Source organism: Amphiprion ocellaris, chromosome 15 (genome assembly GCF_022539595.1).
Source record: "Amphiprion ocellaris isolate individual 3 ecotype Okinawa chromosome 15, ASM2253959v1, whole genome shotgun sequence".
Lineage (NCBI taxonomy): Eukaryota > Metazoa > Chordata > Actinopteri > Pomacentridae > Amphiprion > Amphiprion ocellaris.
Genome location: NC_072780.1, coordinates 18,823,618 through 18,849,729, shown reverse-complemented (window position 1 = coordinate 18,849,729; position 26,112 = coordinate 18,823,618). Strand labels below are relative to the sequence as shown.

Sequence of the window (26,112 nt, the reverse complement as noted above, 5' to 3'; positions counted from 1 at the left end):
AATAACAGCAGCGGCACAGCGACGCTAAGTGAATGCGGTTTCTCTGACATGTGACTGAAATGACGATGTGATAGAGAAGTGTCCAGTTTAAGACATCTATCTTTGCCATCACTGGCACCCTTTTGTTACAATCTGCGTTGTGGTGCGACGTACAGCTAACACGTTCAGATCTGCGTGTGAGGAAGTCAAAGAATATGAACCCAAAATGCTAACACCTGGGACTGAATTCAATACACTGACATATGCACATTGACGCTACTATACCTGCAAAGTTAGCAGGAACACAGCGAGAGACACCAAACTCCACTCACTTTACAGAGATTTATTTGCACAACATAGCTTGAACCATCTTGTAATAATGAGAACAAGAAAAGCCCTCAGAGAGCGCAGTACTCCGCCAAGGTTGTTCATTCCCCCATATGGCATTGTCAGAAACGGAGCATTTTTTTTTTTTTAGAAATGAAGCATTTGTTTATTAGTTATTGACGATCAGAAATCATGGCAACATAGAATATGGGCATTTAATATAGATGTACCCACAAACAAAATGACTTTGCGCTGAGCACGGACGTGTGTTCTGCATGTGTACGTTATGTACGGATACAGAATCGGCATGACCTAAATATGTGGCGGGAATTGATGGGACTCAGAAACACCCCCACATTCGAATCAATTGTTCCTTGTATGATTTTCGACGGATAAGTCCACAGTGATCGATTTGTAGTAGGATCACAATCATGTGATCGTCAGCAGGCAGCTGACGTAGTGTTCACTTGTTGTCACAGTTACAGTGATGTCATGCGGCTATCTCAGTGACACAGATATCTTCAACAAATCCATGGATCCAGACTATAATCCGCATCACTGCCAAAATCTAATCAGCTGGTCCTTGTGTCATTTCTGACCTTCCCTGAAAATTTCATCCAAATCTGTTAGTCTGTTTTTGAGTAATGTTGCACACAGGCAGACAGACAGACAGAAAAACAATCATCACACAACTCCGCTGCGTTCCTTGGCAGAACAATAACACAACATATTTTTGTATTTTTGAGCAACGTTGCGCACAGATGGAATAACAGATGGACAGACAAACGTATGTCGATTGTCACATAACTCCACAGCATTCCTTGGCGGAGTAACATTGTTTATGGTGCAAATTCATACAATTTATTATTATCAATAGAGCTAAAAAGATGTGAATAAGTTAGATGATGAAAGGATTTTTAGGGTAAAATATATGTTTTAAAATATGTCATAAAATGAACAGACTTTTGTTCATAAAGGAGAGAAGGTTTTCACACTTTTGAGCTTTCCTAATTCAAGTTCATAGCTTATACAGCCCCATTTTTAAACAATAATAATATTTTTTTAAGAAAATCTATACATATAAACCTAGTATATTTTAAAACATTGAATAGTACTCATTTTAATGGAAAATTACATCTTTATACACTACCGTTCAAAAGCTTGGGGTCACTTAGAAATGTCTTTATTTTTGAAAGAAAAGCTTTTTTTCCAAATAAAGATAACATTAAATCAATCAGAAATCCAGTCCAGACATTGGTCAATGACTATTCTAGCTGGAAACAGCTGATTTTTAATGGAATATCTCCATAGGGGTACAGAGGAACATTTCCAGCAACCATCACTCCTGTGTTCTAATGCTACATTGTGTTAGCTAATGGTGTTGAAAGGCTCATTAATGATTAGAAAATCCTTGTGCAATTATGTTAATAAAAGTATGAGCTTTCATGAAAAACACGAAATTGTCTGGGTGACCCCAAACTTTAAATCAATATTCTAACAATTGTGGAGTAAAATTTAAAGCATTGTCAAAATAAAACAAAAGTCAATAAAAGCTATAATCTATAACCGTAGTCCAAGTCAAGCATCCACTAAACAAGAAAAAATACAGTCAAAAATTGCTTCAGTATGCAGGTCTTTGGTTGATTCAGTTCTCATACCTGAGGCTTGGCTGCACACTCATGATGTCAGTGGCGTGATGTGTGTGTGTGTGTCAGGCCCACAGAGGTTCCGGCCCCTGAACAGTGATGGAGTGGGTCCTCACCGAGGTGTAAATGAAGGCAGGAGGGTCATGAGGCCACAGGCAAACAGTAATGAAGCAGCAATGTGACCTGCAGCTGGCGAGGCGGCTCACGGAGGAGCAAAGGTCCTGTCATGAAACGCTGACATCTCCCAAAACTAAACTTTACTGCCGCTCCAAATTGAGGGATTTATCCGTTAGCTCGAATGAAATACAGTGATGTCTTTGTTTACCAGTTACACTTGAGATCATGAGAATGGTCAGATCAGTACATTGGCACTGTGCACTAAAGACAAGCAGTTTAGCAGCGTCACAGGATTCTGAACTAAAAAGACACTGCAATACATTTCACATTAACACATTTGGTGAACAGAGTTAAGTGTTTGGGAGGTGGTAGAGACCAAAAAAAGAGGTAAAACTGAGGGAGTATTGATGCTTCACTTGGCTAGAAACACAGCTTCAGTTGAATAATGATGTTAATGTATTACTGTGTAAAAAGTATGTGTATGTGTATAAATGTTTGAAAGCAAGTTCAACAAATCAACTGAAAAGGTGGCCAAAAAGGACAAATAATAAACAGAGAAACGAATGGAGCTGGAGCAGAATTAATGGGAAAATAATGGAAACTCCATATGAAGACAGATCAGAATTTAACTCACACCAAAGCTTCATTACTTAAATCAATAGTTGCATTTTCATCCATCTGTTATTAAGCACATTTGCAAATGGCACTTTGTGGAAACACAGAAATGTCAGAAAAATATGCTCTTTTTATGGCTGAGGTGGAAAAGTTGGTGAAAAAGCAACTTGAAACTAAGTGCAATAGAAACACACTTAGAAAATAACTGATGTTCATGTAGCGTCAACATTTACCGAAGCTTCTGTTAAAACATCAGATTTGTGTGGAGCATTAAACAGGAAACTGTATCCTTCCTCAAAGTATTTAGATTATATTCTGTGACAGGCTGATGAACAACTGTGGCCACCCTGGACACAGTTGTTGTTGTTATCATTATTATTGTTCCACAAATGTGGCTGTGGGGACTGTTGGCAAAGACAAATTCTGGGATTGCACATGGACAAAGCTCTGTACAGATGATAAAATATACTCCAGTCGTACTCTAGTGGACCTTTGAGTATGCAAACATGGAAACTATAACGCAGGCTTAACACATAAAACAGCATTCCTGTATCACACTCACTGTCGTGCTCTTGCAATTATGTGCCTCTTTTATTGTTGATTTGTATTTAATCTGTTTACCACTAGTAAACACTTATGCATATTGTTCATATTGCTTTGTAATTTCCCTTATTTTTCTTTATTTATTTGGCTTACAACCGGGACCCAAGTACTAATTTCATGCCACCTCATGTGAATACATGTGCTGGCATGATGATAAAGAACCTTGAATTCTTGAATCTAGAAAGCATTGTAAAACAAGCCCTTCTATTCCTGTAACAGTTCTGGATTTTGTTTTGCTGATTTTTGCAACAAATTTGGCCAAAATTTGGATGGAAAACCTTCTCAAGGCAGTTAATAACTTTTCACCTCCAACTTTCTGTCAATAATCTCTGAATTAAAGAAGGATTAGAGGCATATTTCCAATTTCATAGCAGACCCTGTAAACAACATTTGCTTCATGAGGCCTTGGTTCTAACCACTGAACTCTCACATGTTCACTAGCCAGTCTCTAACTGCGTCTGGTTTGTAAAATGTGTTTTGGACTTAAAATGGGGTTGACTGCAGCAGCGTTGTCGGTCAGAAAACCAGAACAATGAGCTTAAAGAAGCTAAAAAGCTCTGTGGAGTGTCTCCGATCGATACCAGATATGCTCTCTAAAAATAATTCAATGGACCAGTTACAACCACATAATTAAACCCACGGTTGCAACTAGTAGAACTATTTAGATAAACCTTTTAAGTTGCAAACATTATTGTGATGGGTTGGGGGGACATTAATGTTGGTAATTGCATCAACTTAATATTGTGTGCATTGTTTAATTTGAAAATAAATTCAAGTTGAGGTAATTTAGTGCAATTGGTTAGATTTTTTTTTTATCTAGAGGTTTCAAGTCCCTCCCCTTCCTACTTAACATTGTAGCAACTCCATTATCTCAATTTGCCAACTACATAATAGATAAATAACATGTAAACACCATTCAGAATAACCTAATCTTTTTTTAGTAATCAACTTTAAAAATTACATTTATGCTACCAATCATCAAATAAGTGATAATTAACAATACCTATGATTGTAGAGGAAAAACTAATTCCACAACATAATGTCATTAGAGGGCATCAAGACTAAAAAAAAGACGATTGCAAACTGGGGATTTTTTTGTTTTTTTAGCCCAAACATTATTTTTCAGAGTGCAGTGAGAATAACCCCCATGGGTTTGTCATTAGCTATTATTTATAGGATTTCAGGTTGATGCTGACTTTAGCAGACAATAAAAGGCACAAAAATAAAAGTCACTGAGCCCTTGGTCTCCATCTTCAGTGTGTGTGTGTGTTTATGAGCAGTTGTCCAGACCTGGTGTGGAGGATGTTTGCTGATGGTCTTTGCTCAGTCTGAGGTGGTAAACAGGTCCTACTGAGCTCAGGGCCGTCTCTGCCCTCTCTGTTATGGTGTGTGTTTGTGTGTGTGTGTGTGTGTGTGTGTGTGTGTGTGTGTGTGTGTGTGTGTGTGTGTGTTGGTCTGAGGACCCCGAGCTGACTGAAGCCTTTGTCCTCCAAGATGGCTGATCTGTTCTGTACACCTCAGCCTGCAGCCTCTGTTGGCTTTCACTAATTGACAATTGGAGTTTGACTTTGCACACCGGCCTCCTCTCCACCCCTGCAAGTGTGTGTTCTAAATACGCTTTACAGAGTGTGTCCAGCACCCAGGTGTGGAGGACAGATCCAGATGTTGGGTCAGTGTTGCCTAATGGTGACAGCAGTTAGTAGTTTTAGTCGTAGCAGCGGAGTTGTGAAGGATAAACACCCCAAAACTACAATTTCAATCAGTTTTAGTGACAGAATTGGATGCAGTCAAGAGCTGAAGTCACGTGGCACCATGAAAATCTAAATCTAACAGCCTCCCATCTCATCTTTGTCCTGGCGTCCCCTCACGTATCGCTCCACCGCTTCCAGGAATAATCCAGCAGCCTTACGGAAGCAGAGAGAAAGGCGAAGCGGCCTCCGCGAACGCCATGATTATGGAGGTGAGTCACGGCGTGCAAGGCCTTGTGGCTGATTTACGAGGGTCCGCGGCCAAAAAACAAGTCGTCAAGTCTGGAACAGCGAGTCAGCGCAGTGACGGGGAGGTGTGTTTGCAGACCGCCCACCTCACCCGCCCCAGAACCCCAACCCCGTCCCTCTGATGTCTGTGTGTCTTCGTTAATGAAGAAATTCTGGTACCTTGGTGAGACATTGCTCTCAGCTGAGCAGACTGTGCCTCCTCCGTGCCCTCAACCCCTGCACAGTCATACTGCTGCCCCACCCAACCGCAATCCCATCAGGCCTCTGGCTGGGCCTCTGTTCACCCTGTTACCTGAACTACTGAAAAATATCCTGATACCAGATCAACAGATTCTTGGAGAATTCTTAAATGCACCAACAAAAACTTTTAAGAACAAAAACAATAATGGCCAGTAGCAATGTTCTTTTTTTTGTGAATCGACTACCATGACATTAGGAGGCAACTCTGGCATTTATTACGGCATTATCTAGCATATTCCTCTAAAGAAAACCATTTTGGAGCCTTTACTTCATTAGTATGGTTTAAGTGTGAATTAAAAGATCCTGAACTCTGAGGTACACTGCAAACAAAGACTTTAAGACCTGTGTATTGTACAAGCTTATATTGTTCAACTGGAAACAGGCAATTATGAGATCCATCCATCCATCCATCATCTATGCACTGCTTAATCCTCACTAGGGTGGCAGGGCAGCTGGAGTCTATCCCAGCTGACTTAGAGTGAAGGCAGGAGACACCCTGGACATGTCACCAGTTTATCACAGGGCTACACATAGAGGCAAACAATCACAGTCACATTCACACCTACGGACAATTTAGTATCACCTATTAACCTCAGCATGTTTTTGGACTGTGGGAGGAAGCCGAAGTACCCCGAAAAATGAGCAAAGTTATTTAGGAGAATGCCACATGTCAAAGCAAGCAACATCCATGTGAATGTAGGACCCAAGGTTTCCCAGCAGAACTCGCCCAGAGCATCATGTTGCCTCCTTCAGCTTACATCCTGCTGCCATCTCTTCGTCAGGTAAATGATACATGTTTCATCAGACCAGGCCACCTTCTTCTCATGCTCCATTATCCAGTCCTGACACTCACCCATTGTAGCAGCTTTGGGTGAACAACATGCCCATTTTGTCTGGTTTGTTGCTAAACAGTCTCATACACAGCAAACTGAGTTACACTGTGTGTTCGGACACCTTTCAATCATAGCAGCATTAAGTTTTTCAGCAGTTTGTGCTATAATTGCTCTTCTATTGGATCAGACCACATGGGCCTGTAGTCCCTGCACACAATAATAAGCCTATGATCCTGTCACTGCAGTCTAGAACAAAGCTAAAATGAGAGTGAATATTGAAATAGTGGACAAATCATTAGCAATGTTACAGTGAGTCTGTTTTTGCATTACTTTCATTACTTTCTGTAAGCAGGATTGTAATGTAATGTAATCTGCAGTTTATTAACAAAACATTTCCATAAGACAAAAAAGATCTATTTGATACCAAAAATTTTGATAATTAAAAAAAAAATAAAAAATTGTAAATTTACTGAATACTTTTACCTCTTCAGGCCCACAAAACTGATGTCTTGTTTGACCTGCTCTTGTTTGGGGTCCACATTGTCATGTGATAGCAATGGTGGTATCAGCAGGCTCCAGTTAAAAAGGTTGGAAACTGCTGATTTAAAATGTCATCATGGCTGATTATTATGTGATCGCTACTGTAACATCTGGTTCAGTGCCCACGACAGAATAAATAAAAGCTCAGTGCCTTGTAATTTGCTCAAACATGGCAGGTCAATCTTTGCAAAAAAAAAAAAAAAACATTGTCCAATGAGGCAGCTGTCTGAGGAGCTTTTTTGAACTACACGAGCAATTTCACACATTACGAAGAGCTGCTGGCCAACATAAGCTAATGTATGTTTCCTCCGGTCGCCTCAGTGATGGTGACAGCCTCTCACCATCCTGACAGGCACAGTCCAGTCAGCTGTGGACAGTCGCACAGGCTGCAAAGACTTGTAAGCAAACTGGTCCTCGGTGAAGTAACATTTAGCAGCGGTGCATGATATCCACTGTGGTCTGAGTGAGAAACTGTGTCTTTCAGTCATTGGTAGCGGCGTGCTGATTATCCTCAGGGTGCAGGCGACATGTCAGCAAGTACACAGGAGAGTAAACTGCTGTATGTTAATGTGTCTGAATGATCACTCTTTCTGGCTAGTCTGTCAGTTGTTGATGAAAGATAACAATAAAACACCTTCGCTCTACTTACATGTCTTGGTGAATCCACCAATATTACACGTTTTAAAGTTAAGGCCCTTTGTGTCTACAGATGGAAGTAAGTCAAGTGATAAATTCAAGTCATGTTGCTTGAGTTAGAGTCATTGAGGCATCAACATTACCAGAATAAAAAGATCATCTCTGTTGCAGGCCTCCACAAAGTACCTAAATATAACCCTGCACCACAAATCATATGCTTTTCCCCTTTTCCTTTCGATACAGACAACTGCTCTTACAAAGTACATACTATCGCAGGCAGGATGCATACAATTAGGACATTTTACTTCCTCATAATATTTCACCTTGAGCTTTGATAAACATATGCTGCCCTGCATCAAATAGAACATTCTGGTATTTCAGGCATGCTGTATGTTAAATATTATGTATTAGGAACAACTGTCTGGCATACTGTATAGTATGCACTATATATTGGGGTCACAGAAATGTCCTTATTGTTGAAAGAAAAGCATTTTTTTTCAATGAAGATAACATTAAATTAATCAGAAATACAGTCCAGACATTGTTTATGTGGTAAATGACTATTCTAGCTGGAAACATCTGATTTTTAATGTAGTATCTCCATAGGGGTACAGAGGAACATTTCCAGCAACCATCACTCCTGTGTTCTAATGCTACATTGTGTTAGCTAATGGTGTTGAAAGGCTCACTGATGATTAGAAAACCCTTGTGCAATTATGTTAGCACATGAATAAAAGTGTGAGTTTTCATGGAAAACATGAAATTGTCTGAGTGACCCCAAATTTTTGAATGACAGTGTAGTAGTAGGGATACTGGAACACACCCTTAGACTGCAATGCATTGTGGGCAATGAAGGTGCTAGATTTTCACATGGAGGAACAAAACATGATTCTGCAGCATCTAATTTGAAATTTTCTGAGTTCTGCAATGAGTACAATGTTAAAACTATTCATCAAATGTCTTTTAGCTCTGTATTTAAAGCTATAATCCTTAAGATTTTAGCTTTTGGTGCTATTTATGGTCAACAATTGCTATTTAATGTGTTTACATTTAGTAATGAAACTACCTCCCTGTATTCAGTTTTATTATTGGTGGCAGAGTTTGCCATTAATGCCTGGATTCAAATCGTCTGTCTTTGCAGGAGGAAATCATAGGAACAGATGTATCCATTTAATCCAGTGTTACTGCTTTTAAATGTGTCACTGCTGTCAGACCCAATGTTTGGTTTCACATTTTGCTTCAAATGTTCTTAATCATCTTCAGGATCTGTAAGAGCATAAAACAGGTCATTAGATCGATCAGGTCTGAGTGAGTCTTTTAAAGATGTCTTTAAATCATTCTACTTAATACAAAGTAGAATCATATTGCTATATTGTTACTTTACATTATTTGCTTTCACACAGAGTAAACTTTTAAAAAATGAATTCATACATGCATGTTCCAGAAGAATAGGGTGTTTTATTCTAAAAGCAATGAACCATGGGGCAGATAAATGTTAAAAATGTTGCATCTGATTGATTACACCCTTCCTATTTACTTGATTACTTGTCACTCAAGAGCTGCTGTTAAACTTCATTTTTGTTTTTACTGAAGTTGGCTCTTAAGCGAACTACTTAAAGTGATTGACACTTGAAACTGTATAGGATTACTGCTCAATGGGCATAAACTACTCAAAAGAACACTCAGCCTTCCAAAGGCTCCCGCTGAACTTTAAGGAAAACACTGCTCTCTTGTGGATAAAAATGAAAATTCTGTCTGTTTGCTTTTCCATATACCAGCAGATACCTTTACAATATTGGACTGCTTCAATGGCCAAACATGTTTTACAGGAAAACATAACTTAAGCATCATCCACAGAGGCTCTATCAGGACAAGTCTTGGCAATGAACTCTGAAAAGTTGCCAACAAAAACTGCAGACAAAGGCTTTCTACTCAGTCTTTTCCCAACAGATTCACAGCACCGAATATATAAACTTTTAGATTTCTTTATTAAAAAAAAGTCCAGACACATCTTTAAATATGGAAACCACATGCAAAGGGAGAATGCAGGTGTTACATTTATCAAACTTTGTCTCAACAAAACAAAAACAAGATTCTTAAGACATGAAGCCAAAAGAATGGTAAAGAGATGAAGGGGGAGTTGGCTGGTGCCTGACGTCAGCTCTCATGTGGTTCAGATGATGCAGATTCTACAGGTGAAGCTGCAGACGACAGAAAGTCTCAGCTGAATTTGGCTTTAGAGAAATCCATCTCTGGGTGCTGAGCCATGAACCTGCAGATACAGAAAGTGTCAAAAACAAAAGGAAGGTCGACATTTTGCCACCCAAACAAGAAGCAGTCAGCCTTTTTTTTGACATCACAACTGAAACAATGTATTTGTTGTCAAACTCCACATCACTGAAGAAATCTTGACTGTACTTTGAGTATTTTATCATTTCATTTAGATTGGAATTTTCAAAATTACATAAAATGTATCAGTTGTATCAGTAGTTTATGTCTTATGTAACATCTGACAGCTTTTCTCTGGCTAGTATATTTCTGGATTGTCAAAGGAAGACCTTTGGGTTTTACCTTTAGTTACAGCACCTCCATCTGGTCAATGAGTGAATTCTTTTAAATGTACGAACAGTGAAAACGTACGATCCCTCTGAGATGCCACTGTCGCATAGCACGTTTGATTGGACAGACACGACGTGAACTTAGCGTCAGTAAAGAAACTCTGAGACCAATTATCTCCACAACGGTCACCACGGTAGTATTGTTTAACCCTTATAAAACTAAACAAGGTCCTTGGAGGCAGCTTTAACAAGCTTAAAGAGGAAATGGGCTTCGACAGACGGCAGACACGACTCCTCTGGACTCAACTGGGAACAGCAGAGGAGGAAGACGGGTCATTTACTACCAGCAATGATAAGACACACAAGGAGGGGGGAGGAGAATATTGTACCTTAAACAACAGTCAGAGCTGGATGACATCTTCTACGTAATTATTGTGTTAACAAATACTTCTGCATGTACACACACCATTTTAATACAACTCTGTATTTTTAAGTATTAAAGTGATGTGACAGGTAGAAGGAAATCAGTCTGTTATATGCACATTAAAGCAACACGTGTGCTTTTATGTTACAGTCCATTTACTATAACTGGGACTTAACTTTGTGGCCGTCTGTGTAAACAAAGTATACTGCAAGTTTTTACTCCTGAGCTGGCCAGTTCATTATACTACACCATAAATATTGGCTTTCAAACACTTTTAACCATCGCAGACGACAGAACGATAGACTAATTTTAGTGATCTGACATGATGGCAACAGGAAGTGAGACGCTGTGCAACAGAAATAACTGTCCTGGCAGAACATTGGTGGACATCTACGGTGTATCGTACATATACAGTATAGTACAGGGTTATTCAACTAAAACTAAAATTATAGCCATGGGAACCCCACATGTATTTAGTTGGTGATGCAGAAATCACAGGTTTTATATCTGGTCTGTTTAAACTGCTGCTGATAAGTTTATTAGTATTTATTAGAGAGAATATTCAATTAGAAACCTTAGTTTCACTGTGATTTGGCCACAAATATGTGATTTCCTTCATTATGAGACAGTGCCAGACCTACATGTACTTCAATACAATATCATGTTTGAATATATGAAGTTTGACAGTTTTATTGTGCAGATGTCTGTTAGAAAAAATCAGCTGCGTTGATCGGTAAATTAAATACAATACGCACGTTCAACAGTTTTCTACCAGCATTCCTGTCTTACATAATTTCCAGTAGAAGCTTTTAAGAGTCATAAATTTTTACTTTCCTCATTGTTCTCCATTAAAACAACCTGTTACCGATCAGTTAATTTTATGTGGAAAACGAGTCAAATGATGCGTTAAATGCTCCTGTTTGTGTGATGAGTTTGAAAACCACCTTCATACCTGTTAGCTCTGACTAAGGTTTTAGTTTCTGTCGAGTCGACCCACAAAAGCAAGTCTGACTATGTTAAACTCCCTCCCTAGTTCAGTCCTCCGTCAACACTAGAAAAGCTGCACTGGTTCAAATAGAAGCGTCCCGTCAAATCTAAAATCCCCTTATGATTTACTGATTATTGGTTCGGGTCCATATAGGATGAAATCTGTGTCCGGACTACTTAGTGACCTGGGGTCTAGCATGTATTGGATTGAATGAAGCCTCGATTCAGAGAATTTGGCCTCAAAGAATTTTAGTAATCGAATTACTCGAATAACCCGAGGAATCGTTTCACGCCTCGGGACTTCTAATGACACACTGAACACCCTCCATTTTTCTCTCCTCCACTCTCCATACATTTATTTGCCATGGTTACAAGTCAATTACTGTGTCTTCTCTCTTTCATAGTTTGTGTTTTGTCCTCTGAAGGCATCTCTGGCTGTGGAGCTGCATATTTCTGATCTGCAGTTACAGTCCTCACCTATTTCAACAGTGTTTCTTGTTATCTCATGCATTCTCACTGTTGTTTCTCTCTGCCATCCTATCCTCCCTCCCCTTCACCCTCACTCCAATCGCTTGAGGCAGATGGCTGCCCTCCCTGAGCCTGGTTCTGCTGGAGGTTTCCTCTTGTTAAAAGGAGTTTTTTTTTCTCCCTCTGTTGCCTGAGGGCTGCTCAGAGGGAATCGTTTGGATTTGTTGAGTTTCTCTTTAGAACACAATATTTTAAAGTTTATATCTTACTTTGTCAAGAGCCCTGAGATGACTTGTGTTGCAAACTGGCACTATATATTTGAAAAAAAGAAACAAAAAAGAAACAAAAAACCCCCCAGGACTGAATATTTTCATCAGTCGAATGCTTTAATGTCAGACAACTCTCAGCTCTCTACAGTGGAGCATCGTTCACTGAGCACTACACTGATGTATCATTCCTGTCTTATAATGGGCAAAGTGGACCTAAACTGCTTCAGAACAACCAGAGATTAAATCTTTATTAAGTAAACCTTTTTTTCATCCACAATGTAAATGAACTGCACACAGCAGGATCTGACATTCAGGTGTGTTATGATGTTAGTTTCTAACGTAGCCTTGAGCAGCGAACCTGCAGCTGAGATTAGAAGCAGCTGCAGGTTTTAGTAAGCTTATTTGTTGTTTTAAACTCCACATGGACAGATTTGTTTTCATTTTCTAATTTGTAGCTTTTCATACCCACTTTCAGTCTTCAGACAAACTGAATCTATTTTACCAAAGTAACTGCAACCAAGATTGAACCTGAATGAAAATTTGAAGAAATTGGTTTCTTTCAGGTAAAAATCAGTAATTTATGGTCAGGTTTATGTGTAATGTGTCTCTTTTAAACCAGGTCACTGTGTCTGTCTGTGCACAACTACACCATGTTATCTTTTCCAACTGTAGTTACAGTGGCTGAGTCTGGCCTTGAGCAGAAATAAAAGGCACTGAAGGTCAGACAGGCAGACAAGCTAGACAGACAGCTTTCAGATTCCCTGTTCTTATAAAATCTTTATGGACCATGAAGGTGTTAAACTGACTATGTAGTCAACACTTGCTTTAGAGAGTCAATCTGTAAACTACCAGACATCAGGTGACACTGAACAAAAAATCTTTATAGTTTCATAACAACTAAAAGTGAGGTTAACTGGACAGGCGTATCATTTGGCTGAGAGGCAACACTGAAAACTTACTTTTTAAGAATGTCTTGTTTCTTCTGCTCTTCGGATGTGGGCAGGCCCATGGATTTCTGCCTTTGGTCGTACATCATCTTCTCCACCATGCCACGTGTTTCACCATCCAGGTCTGACAGCTGCTCAGCAGAAAGTCCACACAGTGATGACGGGGTAGGAAGACAGAGGAACACTAGTCACTAATCTTCTTGTCACTTTTATAACACATTGTTACTGTAAATGCAGAGGAGGGACAGTTTGTCGTTTACCTTTGAGTTCTCAGGACAGATTTTCTTGGTGTTAATTTCTGGATCTGTGGTAACAATCCGGCTCCACCACTCCATTTTATTAATCTGAAATCAAAGAAGAGGATTTGATGCAATGACAGCTGGAGCAGCGAAGAGATGGATTAAGTCTCCTGTGATCTACACAACTACACACTTTCTTACCTTTTCAAAGTGGACAGTGACCACCTTGCCATCGTCGATGAGCCAGGAGCTCTCTTCTACCTTCACCTCGTTGTAGAGCTGGCCTTCGATGACAGGAGGGTGTCCCTTCAGGCCGACCTTGATGGAGCGCCGCTGGATGTCCACAATGACATCTCTCCCCTTAATGCGGAACTTCACATCGAAAGGCACTGCCAGCTGTGGGTGGATTTTAAAATGGGTAATACATATGAGATTCTGTTTAGTTCCGAGGCATCAAAAGGTTCATAACATGTAACCACCTGGTGTTAATGCTAAGCAACTTTATGAAGCTCAACACACTGTAGCTACTGTCAGCTGATATAGGATGCAACCAACCATTCCTACAACTCTTCTTTTGTTGATGTGGTTTATTTATGGACAGACATGCTCAATGGCAAGAGAACAGTAAGTGACAATGTAGCAGGACTGGGCCTTAAAACTCTCATACTGGCAATAGAGATTTCATAATTACAATAAGAAAGTAGTTTGATGGAATGCTTTGATAGTTTCACCTAAATGCATCAGATGCAAACTGCCCTGACAAAGCAGGATGTCTTTCTGTAAACTGTGGCCATCAATTACAGCAGTTGAGGAAGTAGCAGTTAACAAGCTGCAACCTACTTCAGGACACAGTTCAGAAGTGGCAGGGATGACTGTAAAAACGCTGTTTCAGATTTTTTGAAAATGGCTGGAAGGTGGTCTGAGATAAGACAGTTGCCATCCCTTTGTACTCAGGAGGAGATAACATCTTAACAGGACGTTAAAGTAACTTCCTGTACTTTCTAATCTTGTGAGTTAAATGTCCATTATTGTGGACAGGCTGGAAAGTTGTCAATGTAACACTTTGCTCCTTAAGAAAGTCACACTGGAGACTGTCCGAGCAATAACAATTTGAGCATACTGATGGACTGGACCAACTGATTTGGACTCTATAGCTCCAGTGAGTTAGATGCTCCACAAGGAGACACATAATCCCTGTAGAGAAAAAGGGAGAGTTCAGTGAACTGCACCCTAAACAGATACTATAGCAGAAAATATAGTATTGATATTCCACATGTAGTACAAAACATCTGACTGTAAATATGAAATTCTAAAAATACATCATTAAAAATGGACATTGAGGAACTGAAAGAGTTGCAGGGGCAGTCGTCTACTGGGTCAGAACAAGACTAAGGCTGCTGTTACACAAACACATTCAGGATAGAAAAGGTGAAATGATCAAAAACACATACTCTCAGTTGATTAGTGAAGATTAGTTGATGACTCAGAAGTCAAGCATGATACTGAAGTAAAGGGAAAAAAATAACTCACGTCAACTTCAGACAGGGTCTGTGTCCACTTGTAGGTGGGCAGGTCGGCTCCATTTCCTGAATTAGGCTTCAGTTTGTCTTTGTCCTTCTCGTCCTCCTCTCCTTCAGAGTCAGACTGAAGAAAATGGAAATTAAGAGACAAAAGTCAACAGAATCGCATTTTATTGCTCATCAATGCCAAACTGTATAATCAATATTTTACTGACTGTTCACTCACCCCCTTCTCTTTTTCTGTCTTCTCTTTTTCTGCTTTGTCAGATGTCTTTTTTGAGTCCTCCTCTTCTTTCTTCTTCTATCATATAAAGCACAAAAAGAAATAAAGTGTCACTCATTAACCCTCCTGTCCTCATTTACAGGCACCAAAAAATATTGTTTCCTTGCCTGAAAAAAAAATTCAGCAAAAAAATTCCCCAAATTTCTGAAAATTTGCAAAACTTTCAGGAAGAAAATTCCAGTAATTCCTAAAAAGTTTCCCTTAAAAGTATAAAATAAAATAAAATAAATCCATCAAATTTTGCAAGAAAATTCTTGTAAATATTTGTAAATATTTTCAAAAAATGAGCAAAAGTCTTCCAAAAAAAAAATTCCAAAAATATCTAAAGAGATTCCATATTTATCAGTAAAATTTCTAATATTTTCTTTAAGAACATTCACAAAAAAACCCCAACCAAAATCCAGCGAAATTCGCTGGATTTTGGTTGGTTTTTTTGGTCAGTGTTCTTAAGTAACATTTTAAACATTTGTTTTTTTCCCACCAAAAAATGTTCAAAGATTTCCCAAAAATGTTGAAAATGTGGACATCAGAAGTTTCAATGTGAAAATATATATATTTTTTTCCCACATTTTCAAACTTTAAAACAGGTCAATTTTGACCCACAGGACGACACGAGGGTTAAAGTGGCAGTGATTTCTTTGTGACAGAACATGAAAGCATCAAAATTTCACCTTGTCAAGCTCAGACTGAAGCTTCTCCGCTTCCTCGTCAGTCAGTTCCTGAATTCTGGGACCATCGTCCTTTTTCTTTTTCCTCTCTTCCTCTGCAAGTTTGGCAGCTCTTTCGGCTTTCTCTTTCTTTTCCTTCTCCTGTTTTGTCTGCTTCTCTTTGTGGGCCTTCAGTGCAAGCTTACTGTGGTGAGCAAAGGCATCGTTGACCAGCTGAAAGAAACAGGTGGCCAGAATTAGGTGGTGGTGTGTCTCTGCCACTCAATAGAATGGCTGATAGACAATATAGTCTCGAATGTCACACAGAGTGCAGATAGAATAACACTGCTCACCTTCTCTGCAGCACCTGCATCTGCACCGGTGAAGAAATCGGTTTTGCGTCGAAGGAAGCTGAAAAATGTGTTTACTAACTGTTGAAAGAAAAATAGGTTAGAATAAGTCAGACAAGCGACACTACAGATAATGTCTTCAGAATGTGCATTAGTTGTGTTGAGAAGGTGGTAATGTAAATATGCTGCTTTGGTGGAAGATGTTGGAGGTGTTTGTCCTGCTTGGTTTTGGACACTAACAGATTGTATATTGTAATTCAATCCCCTGCAAATTCCTGTATAAATATGGAAGAGCAAACTGTTCCTTTATTGCTAGCAAAGCGTGTGGAAGAGAAATACTAATTTATCAAGACATTTCAGCCATCTAAATTCAGAAACTAGCATCAGTCTTATATTAAAATGTTTAAAAGTAGAACAGTTATTTCTAACTTCTTCTTCCAGGAACGTGGGCCATCTAATAAATGACTTCAAGAAGTACTAATATTAGATATTCAGGATATTTCCTGCAGCCTTTTTCGTCACGTGTGCACCTCGCTGATTACAGCCATTATATTACGGTCCATGCTAGCAAGAGAGCTGTTCAATAGCAACCACAACATTCGCTGGAACATGTTTAATAGTTGAAACCATTCGTTTTCATGTAAACGAATACTGACAGGCGAGGAGCGCCTGTAAGCTAACAGGAAAACCATGTTAGCTTCAATATTAGCACGGTAGCTTTAGCACGTTACCACACTGATTTACCTCTTGGACTCCTCCTTCGTGTTGTTGCGCCATAACAAGCAACATCCCATCATACTTTTCTTCATCGTCACCCATACTGGAGGAAGATTAAACGATTTAATAAAGTGGCAGCGGCGCAAACGGCAGTCCAAAAGTTAAATTTGCAAAAACGTTAGGCCAGGAGAGTCACGCTGAACACTTCCTGGAAACAAACCCCACCTTCGTCTTGTTTGCACCAATTGGAGCACGAGATTCTAAATGACAGCTGCAACAGCCAATAAAGTAAGAGCATTGGCTCAAACAGGGACTTGTGGGCCTGTCGAGAAGGAGAATATTCTCGAGAAAAATTAAAACTCATGTCCATTTTGTCAAATATATTTTCACTTATTTACATAAATTGCGGCTTACATTAACTGTACAACAATATAAAAATATCCTCCTTACATTTCCAGCAAGTGTTTTGCCTAATCCAAGGTACAGTACTATATTATGTTATTAGAACAGTTCTGCCTATTTAATGTATGTAAAGAAATTGCCCTTGATTTTATCACTTTACACTGAATTATTATGTAATATAGTAGCAATTATCAATTTAATTATAAATTGAGTCACAATTGGAATTATGAGGGCAAGAATTTCAAATCAGCCATATAGTATTTTATATGGTGAAAAATAGATTACTGGTATATATTAGAAATTATGTAATCGCTCACCCACTGTACATCCACACTGCAGTTTAAATTACTGAAATTAATTTTTGTATAGAATTGATAATCTACAAATGAAGTGAGTACAATATCACTTAAATGTAAAATAATATATCTCCTCTTAATAATTGCATCACTTCTTCATAGGGCAGGGTGTTTTGTCTTGTGTATAATTAGAAACCAATAGTTTATATTTACTATAGTAAAAATACCAGCCTCGCAGCAGAGCCTCAGTGCAACACGACATTATTGAGATTCAAATCTGTCATCTTTTCAGTATTTTGTATATCCCACATTATTTTTGACAACTCGATTGCAGAGACTGGTACTTAGAAAATGCACCAAGGAAGAGGCCAAAAATGAAAGCTAATTGAAGCAGATGTCAGGCACCTCAAGATTTGAAGCACTAGAGACAGAAGGAAGACTACAGCTGGTCTTTAGGCAGAGATTAATGCTTCTAGATCAGTATATGAGAAAGTCTGCAGAATGACCATAAGCAGACGACTGAAGGAACAAGGCTTAAAGGGAAGAATAGCTGCTGAGAAGCCATTATTGAGTCCTGCAAACATCTAAAAATGCCTTAAATTTGCCAGGGAGCACAAACACTGGATTGCAGATGACTGGTAGTCTGGACAGACGAGTTCAAGTTTATCGTCGTGTTTGTGTCTGTAGAAAAGCTGGAGAACATTTTGTTGCGAGATAAATTGCACCCACAGTGAAACACGGTGGAGATTCCATTATGGTATGGGATTCCATTTGTGGAAACGACATTAGCAAATTAGTTAAAATGGATGGTATCACGAACAAGAAGGTCTACCACAACATTTTAGTGCCTCATTGAATCCTTTCTGGATTGAACCTGATTGGTTATGAGTTCATATACCAAAAAGACAATGACTCCAAGCATGCTTCAAAGCTGTACAGAGACAACTGGACTAAGAAAAGGGAATCTGGAATACTGGAACTGATGGAGTGGCCAAGTCAAAGTCCACACTTGAATCCTGTTCTGATCAAATCAGGGATTTATTGATTTCAAAAGCTTCATCCAAAGCAAGTCTCAACAGGTAGAAACTATTTGGAAGTCAATAACAAAAGACTGTGAAAAGGAGACTGTGGAAAGTCTATAAAAAGCAATGGCAGCAAGATTGTAAGCTGTTATCTGGGCCAAAGGAGGTCATACAACATATAAATATTTTTAAGATAAGATAAGATAATTCTTTATTACTCCCCAGGTCAGGGGAAATTTCCAGTGTTACAGAAGCAAACATCTTTCAGAGCAGCCCTAACTGTATCCACAGTAATGATAATTACAATAACGATAACATGTACAATATATACAAGAACGAGGAATGAATAAATACAGTACTACTACACTATAAGTGACATCAGCACAAAGTGGCTTGTGGAATAAATGTAACTGTAAAAGTGCAAAAAATGCCAGCAGTGCAAGATTGCAAGATTTTGCCATGGTTTAAAATGATATGATATAGTCCAGTTTATGTTAACATCAGCCAGTGATGGTGATGTTGTACAGTCTAATAGCAGATGGAATGAATGACCTGCGATTTTGGTTAATATATGTGAATAAGGACTATTTAGTTGTTTCAGTTTGTTATTTGCCAAATAAATAACAACACAATTTTAAGTTTGAAACAAGTTTTTGACAGATTTCTAAAACAATTGTGTTTTCTCGTTTTTAAGACGTGGTGTAATACACACACACACACACACACCCACACACACACACACACACACACACACACACACACACACACACACACACACACACACACACACACACACACACACACACACACACACATATACAGATTTATATAGCCACAGAGAGGTTAATTCCATTTACTAAGCTCATGACTTCTGTATAGCTCATGACTTCGTCAATACCAGGGAAAGTGATCATGGCCTTGTGCATTATGTTCTTGCCCATACTGAATATGTTGTACTGTTTGAAGAACTTATCAGGTGATTCTGCCACACCCAGGTTTGGGTCAATCTCCATTTCAAAGAGGTTGTCATATCTCTTGACCTTATATATATATAGACAGCTGTAATATATATATACACAGTTGTGAACAAAAGTTTCCATAAGCTACTAAAGACCTTGTTTGTCATGGCAGTATTCAGTTTTCAATGACTCTTATAGCTCTGAATTTTCTGTGATGGAATTGTTGAAACATGCATTTTTATCAGTAATCAGGTTCTTTCACACATTTACTATAGGTCTTTGGAAATAATACAAGTGTATGGAAACTTTTGTTCATGGCTAGATGTAAATTTTTTTCAGCGAGGGACCTGATTGTTCAAATAATCACAGTATCTCAAAGCATTATCAGAACATGATCAAAAGAGGAATATGAGTGTGGGTGTGATTGCTTGTCTCTCTGTGGGGTCCTGTGATAGACTGGTGATCTGTCCAGGTTAAGCCTCCCTTCACCATAGGTCAGCTGGGATAGACTCCAGCTCCTCCGTGACTCCATTGAGGATTAAGCGGTGTATAGATAATGGATGGATGGAGATGTTCATGAGGGGATGTGCAAAAATTAACAGTTGTCTCCTAAACCACTGTTAAATATGCAGCAGCATTAGTTTTCCCTACTTTGTAACCTACATCTTAGTTTCCTTTTCATGGAAAAAGCCACACCCTCTGATTCCAGTAAATGTTAGAAAACGAAACCAAAGGGGCATACCTGTTGCCTCTTGATCCTGAATGCGTCAAGGTAAGATTGTCCTGCTTAAACTAATTAGTTTAGAATGAATATAATGTACTGTCTCTTTGTTCTTATAATATGAATTGTAATAATTTTTAACTCTTGTAATCATTTTTAATGTTTTGATTTGTGTTTATCGTTCTAATTTTTTTCAGATGGATGCAATTTTCCACCTACTTAAAAGCCACAGGCTTGAGGCCTTCTACAACAAGTTTCTACAATTAGGCATCACAGATGAAAGAGATTTCATTGACGGTGTAACAGACGAGGACTTAACCAACCTTGGTAAGATTACAAGTGCAAAGTGGTTTAATTTTTCTCATGTAGAGTTCACATAAGTAAGTAGTAGTACGTAGACGTGAGAATACAATTACCTTAAAGCTTTTGATTTTGAGACATCCATTGAAGAGAACAGTCTCTTAGCAATCTTTACTAATAAGAAGAACATTGACCTTATGACAACTGATTGTGTTTCTCTCCTCTAATGTGAATGAGATGCCTTAAGAAAGTGGTATGTAAACCATGCTGAAAAGAGAGAAAGAATTGTCATCAAATAAATAAGACCATAAGAAAACATTGTTTCAGAGTGTCCATAGTCTACCATACATGCTGACAAGTCATGGGACATGCTAAAATGCTGTATTTAAGATAAACCTATGTTTCTATACAGGATTAAGTCATGTGGAAAAGAACCGTTTTGCTGCCATGAAAGCTACCATTGGCAGGTTTCGAGCTCCAGCACACCCAGCTTCAACATCTGTGCAAAAGTCAGTGAAGTCATTCTCTGTGCTGTATACATTCCCCAAGTGTCCACAACCAAAACACATCACAGGTAAGAAATTTCCATCATTTATATCCTATTTTTGTGTATGAACTGTATTTTACAGAGCTGTCAGGGAAAAATGTTGATAATGAAACACCCTGCGAAGTACTTTCATTTCCCATCACTGTAGCATTGTAAGAAATGACAAAGCTGGCAATTTTTATGACTAAATATGAAAATAAATTAAACCACTAAGCTTAAGGGCTGCGTGTTTTAATGTGCTAACAATATGGTCCTTGTTGCTGGGGCACGCCCAGTAAAATCTGGCTTAGAGACTTCAATATGTTTATTCAGTGACGAGAAATTAGAATACGTTTCCTTAAGTCTGTGTTGATGTTCCTTTGAATAAACACAGTAGGTGGTTGGTAAAAATGTTTTTGTATGACAGCAACATGTTTTTCATCAAAATACCTCCAGAATTAGAATCAAAATCAGAAAGCATGTATTGTCATTGTGAACGCTACATGCTGCGACATTATGAGTGCTGCTCCTCTTGGTTTGTAGAAAATGCAAAAACCACAAAATCACAGGACAATCAAAAATCAAATAATAAGATGAATATAAAAGGTATGTAATACAAATGCTAAATGTAACGCTGACTGCAGAGAACAGGCACTGTAGGTAATATGAATGGAGTATTGTTTGACACATTCAACAATATATTTTTAATTTTAGCTTTTATTTATACAGGCAATCTCACTGAGAGACGGGGTCTCATTCTCAAGAGAGACCTGTACTCACACAACATAACAAGCAATAAAGTTAAAAAACAAAAACACTAAGAACAAGTCCTAAGAGATGATATTTCCAAATTACTTAAGAGGTGTTTGAAGTCCCACAGTGGAATCAAGTTGGACAGCTTCAAATTCTGCTGTAGTGAGTTCCAGGTTGAGGGTCCAGAGTAAGAAAAAGCGATTTTGCCAAACTCTGTGCGAACTGAAGGGACGGTGAAAGTAAGGAAATCCTGGGAATGTAGACTATGTCTGAACTGTTTACGTGACCTGTAGGAGGATAAATGTGTGGGCAGCAGACCAAGGATGGAATTGTAAATGAAATGATACCAGTAGATGTGTCTGCGCATGGACAGTGATTACCAGTTAACCAAGGAGAACAAAGTGCAGTGATGGGTGAAAGGTTTACAGCCTGTTACAAATCTAAGTGCTCCATGATAAACGGCATCCAACAGTTTGAGGGAGTGGGGAGGGTTAAAGTATTCTTGGCTCCATAATCAAGTACAGATAAGAAGGTGGCAGCAACAAGCTGTTTCCTGGCATTAAAACAAAACCAAGATTTGTTCCTGAAAAAGAAACCCAATTTTAATTTCAACTTTTCTAACCTCCGAAGACCCGAGCTTTGGTTGAGCTTGCATTTTAGATTTCTTCTGGTTATTTCAGAGAAGGAGTAACCACTAAATATAATAATTGGATAATATCTAATGTCCGATTATCATGTTTATTATATATATATATCATACTTATAATATATTTATTTTGTTATTAATGTTGTTGTTATTATTATTATTATTATTATTAGTAGTAGTATTATTAACAATATGCTCTTTTTGAAAAAAAAAAAAAAGATGTCCACATATGTGGATGACAGGTCTTAAGAGGTTAAAAGATTTTCAATGTGGGTTTTAAAACAGGCTCAACTGTGATGCCAAGGTATTTGTAAGATGCCACTAACTCAATAGGCTTGCCTTGTGCAGTTGTAATACCAGGGAGAACTTCTGGCATCTTTTTTTTTTCATCAGGAAACAACATAACGTTTGTTTTGTCAGCCTTTAACACTAGTCTATGCTGTAACAGATGTGACTGAATGATGTCAAATGCTAACTGAAGACACTCAAATAAAAAGGCAACAGTGTTTGCGCAACAGTACATGAAAGTGTCATCATCATAAAGATGAACAGATGTGTTTAGGCTTTGACCCACATTGTTGACATGAATAGTAAAGAGAGTGGGTCCTAAGACAGAACCTTGTGGCACACCTTTTGTAAGATCAAGATAGCTGGAGGAGAGACCACTGAGTTGCACACATTGTTTACAATTGGTGAGATAGTTTGAGAACCAGCCAACAGCTTATTCTGAATGAAGGTTTTCCACAGAAGGATTGAAAATATGTGATAGTAGTTCAGCTATGATATTTGCTGCTAGGCAAAAAAGTAAGGAGGAAGGTTGTCAGGACCTGCAGATTTTTTTTTTTTTTTGTCAAGGCCCTTCAACACCTTATAGACCTCCCAGACAGAGAAGTGTGTGGAGGAGAAAGTCTTCCTGTTTCTCTTGTAGGGGGAAATTTGGCTGATTTGCCATCAGCTACTGTGTCAAACAAGGAACTGGAAGAGTTTATTAAAACAATTATGTATCTCAGCTTTATTTTACACAGAGATAGTCAACAATTCATTTGAGAAGGTAGCTCTGACAAGCAAGAATTGGCAGGAAGTCTATATAGTTTTCCAAAATCTCCGAGGATTATTTAGACCATTCGTGGTCTGAGATAGGTAATAATCATGTTTTGCTTTTTTAATGAAAGCGGTACAATAATTACACAATTGTTTGAAATGCAGCCAGTCAACCTCAGAATCAGAACTTTCTCGGAACTGCCCAGATCTGTTTTCTCTTGTGTAAAAGACTTGCTAGCTCAGAAGTGAACCAGGGTCTTTCAGGCTAAACTGGTGAAAAAGAGCATGTTTGTCTATAAAATAACTTAAATTATCATAAAAATATTTCCAAGCAAGATTAGTGTCATCAATCAATTAAATGCGACTCTTGTTGAAATGAAATGTACTATGAAGGAAGGCTTGTTTACTGAAGTGCTTAAGATTTCCCTTATTAATGATACAAAACTTATGTCGTGGTTTCTCTTAGACATCGAGGATGTGCAGATGTTGAAGAAAATGTCCGTTGACACTGACTTGCTTAATAATAAGTTTATTATAAAGAAGAACAGCATCGATCAGACAGAGAGACTGCCTGGGAGGATTCAGAGCCAATATGAACCTCCCCGAACAATAACCGAAGGTCTCTTTTATATGCTTTGGACAAGTATGAGCTCACAACATATGTTTCCTAATTAGAAGACCCTACTGATCAACCCCTTATCATTAAGACACCCAAAGAGCCATTAGGGCCCCTGAGATCAATTATCATTTTCTGGACAGAACGACTCCCAATCTAATCACAACAATGACTTCCTTCAGCAGAAGAACACATTGTATTCTGACAAGCGACATATATTTCAGATCAAAGCAACATATATTTCAGATCAGATACTACACTTAGAACTGGGATTTTGGTGTCCCTGACAGCTCCGACTACACAATGATCACCGAGAACATTAGCAAAGACCCCTGCTGCAGAGTATTTATGTGGCATATTAGTTATTAAGAGATCAATAAGAGATGATTTGTCTGCACATTTGGGGTTAAGATGAGTGGGATTTTCAATTATCTGTGTGAAATTCAACGACATACAATGTGCTTAAAAATCAGAGACATGTGAAAGCCAGTCCCAACTAAATTCACTTGCCAGGATGATTTCCTTAAAATTTAATTGAGATAATAATTTTACCAAAGAGGATATAATGTCAATGGTAGCAGATAGAGGATTGTAGGAGCCAACAACAGTTAAAAACTGACCACCAGATAAATCAGGACATTGGGCTAAAATTTCAAACTGCTTAGGAGCAGATGTGGAGAGAAAAACTTGTGCAGGAAGACTAGATTTAACATAAATTGCCACACTACCGCCTTTCCTGGGACGATCTGAGCGATAAATAATTAAAACCATCAATTGCCACATCTCTATCTAATGTTGCACCAAAGTGCAGACTGCTGCAAGTAGCAACATGGAATACAGTGCTACACAGTAGTAAGTTACATTATTCACAGAGCACATTAGTAAATAAAGTGTGAGATGAATAGCAGCACCACTGCTGTCCTGTTATCGTTGTTTTGAAATTACAGATATGGATCCAGCACAAAACACAGTTGAAGACCTGATGCTGAGAATCTGTCACAGTGAGAGTATTGACTCCTCCAGAGGTGTTTGTCTCTACACAGTGGATGGAATGCCTTTGACAGATGACCCCTTCTTCAACACATGTAAGCTCATTCAGTGTTGGGTTTTCAAATAATGAGAGAACATTATGCAGCAGTGTTAAAGGTAGTGAAGGACTGTTAACACTTTAAATGTAAAAAGTCCAAAATGGAAAATGTTGTCTGTATTTAATACTGGTTTTCTAATGGTTTTTTAGGTGATCTACACATGATGCATAATGTTATTTACTAGAAACAGATGTTCTTTAGGGAAAGTGCAGTGCTTTTATTGGTTTAACAATCCCTCACTCACTTCAATGAGGGAACAATGATAGATTAAAGTAAAATCAATACTTTATAACATACAAACCTAAGTCAACATTAACAAACTTTTATCAAATAATTTTGTAGAATCTTATCCATGTTTGAGCGACACAGTGGGCAGTGCTTCGCACTGTCGCCTCACAGACGGGAAGCAAACCCACTGCTGGGTTTGCTTCCCGTCTGGGATCTTTCTGCATGGAGTTTGCATGTTCTCCCTGTGCCTGCATGGGGTTTCTTCAGGCACTTGGGCTTCCTCCCACTCTCCAAAATCATGCTGAGGTTAATTGGTGATTCTAAATTGTCCGTAGGTGTGAATGTGAGTGTGATTGTTTGTCTCTCTGTGTAGCCCTGTGATAGACTGGTGACCTGTCCAGGGTGTCCCCTGCCTTCACCCTGTGTCAGCTGGGATAGACTCCATCCCCTCAGAGGATTAAGTGGTGCATAGATAATGGATGGATTATTCATGCTGTTATTGTAAATATTTTAATGATATTTAATCTGATTACAAAGAAATTGTTACAGTTCCACAACAGAGACTCAAGTGC

General features: G+C 38.6%; 2 protein-coding genes across 4 annotated transcripts in view; one reads left to right on the top strand and one right to left on the bottom strand.

Annotated features, from left to right (window-relative positions):
• Positions 1–9,502: 9,502 nt before the first annotated feature.
• nudc (nudC nuclear distribution protein) lies at positions 9,503–17,165 on the bottom strand. The gene is made up of 9 exons (XM_023267790.3): positions 16,970–17,165; positions 16,229–16,306; positions 15,900–16,109; positions 15,172–15,246; positions 14,956–15,069; positions 13,627–13,821; positions 13,447–13,530; positions 13,199–13,317; positions 9,503–9,805 (listed from the first exon to the last, which is right to left on the bottom strand). The coding sequence occupies exons 1-9, from the start codon at positions 17,042–17,044 to the stop codon at positions 9,754–9,756; spliced, it is 1,002 nt and encodes a 333-aa protein (XP_023123558.1). The 5' UTR covers positions 17,045–17,165; the 3' UTR covers positions 9,503–9,753.
• Positions 17,166–20,160: 2,995 nt separating this feature from the next.
• Positions 20,161–26,112, top strand: part of ube2a (ubiquitin-conjugating enzyme E2A (RAD6 homolog)) — a 29,927-nt gene continuing 23,975 nt past the window's right edge. The window contains exons 1-4 of one of the 3 annotated variants that reach the window (XM_055017870.1): positions 20,161–20,393; positions 20,540–20,669; positions 21,055–21,216; positions 25,172–25,309. In XM_055017870.1, the coding sequence (XP_054873845.1) occupies positions 20,334–20,393; positions 20,540–20,669; positions 21,055–21,216; positions 25,172–25,309 (490 nt within the window). In that variant the 5' untranslated portion in view covers positions 20,161–20,333. The remainder of the gene's footprint in view (positions 20,394–20,539; positions 20,670–21,054; positions 21,217–25,171; positions 25,310–26,112) is intronic. The other 2 variants (XM_055017871.1, XM_055017869.1) reach the window with 2 other exon arrangements.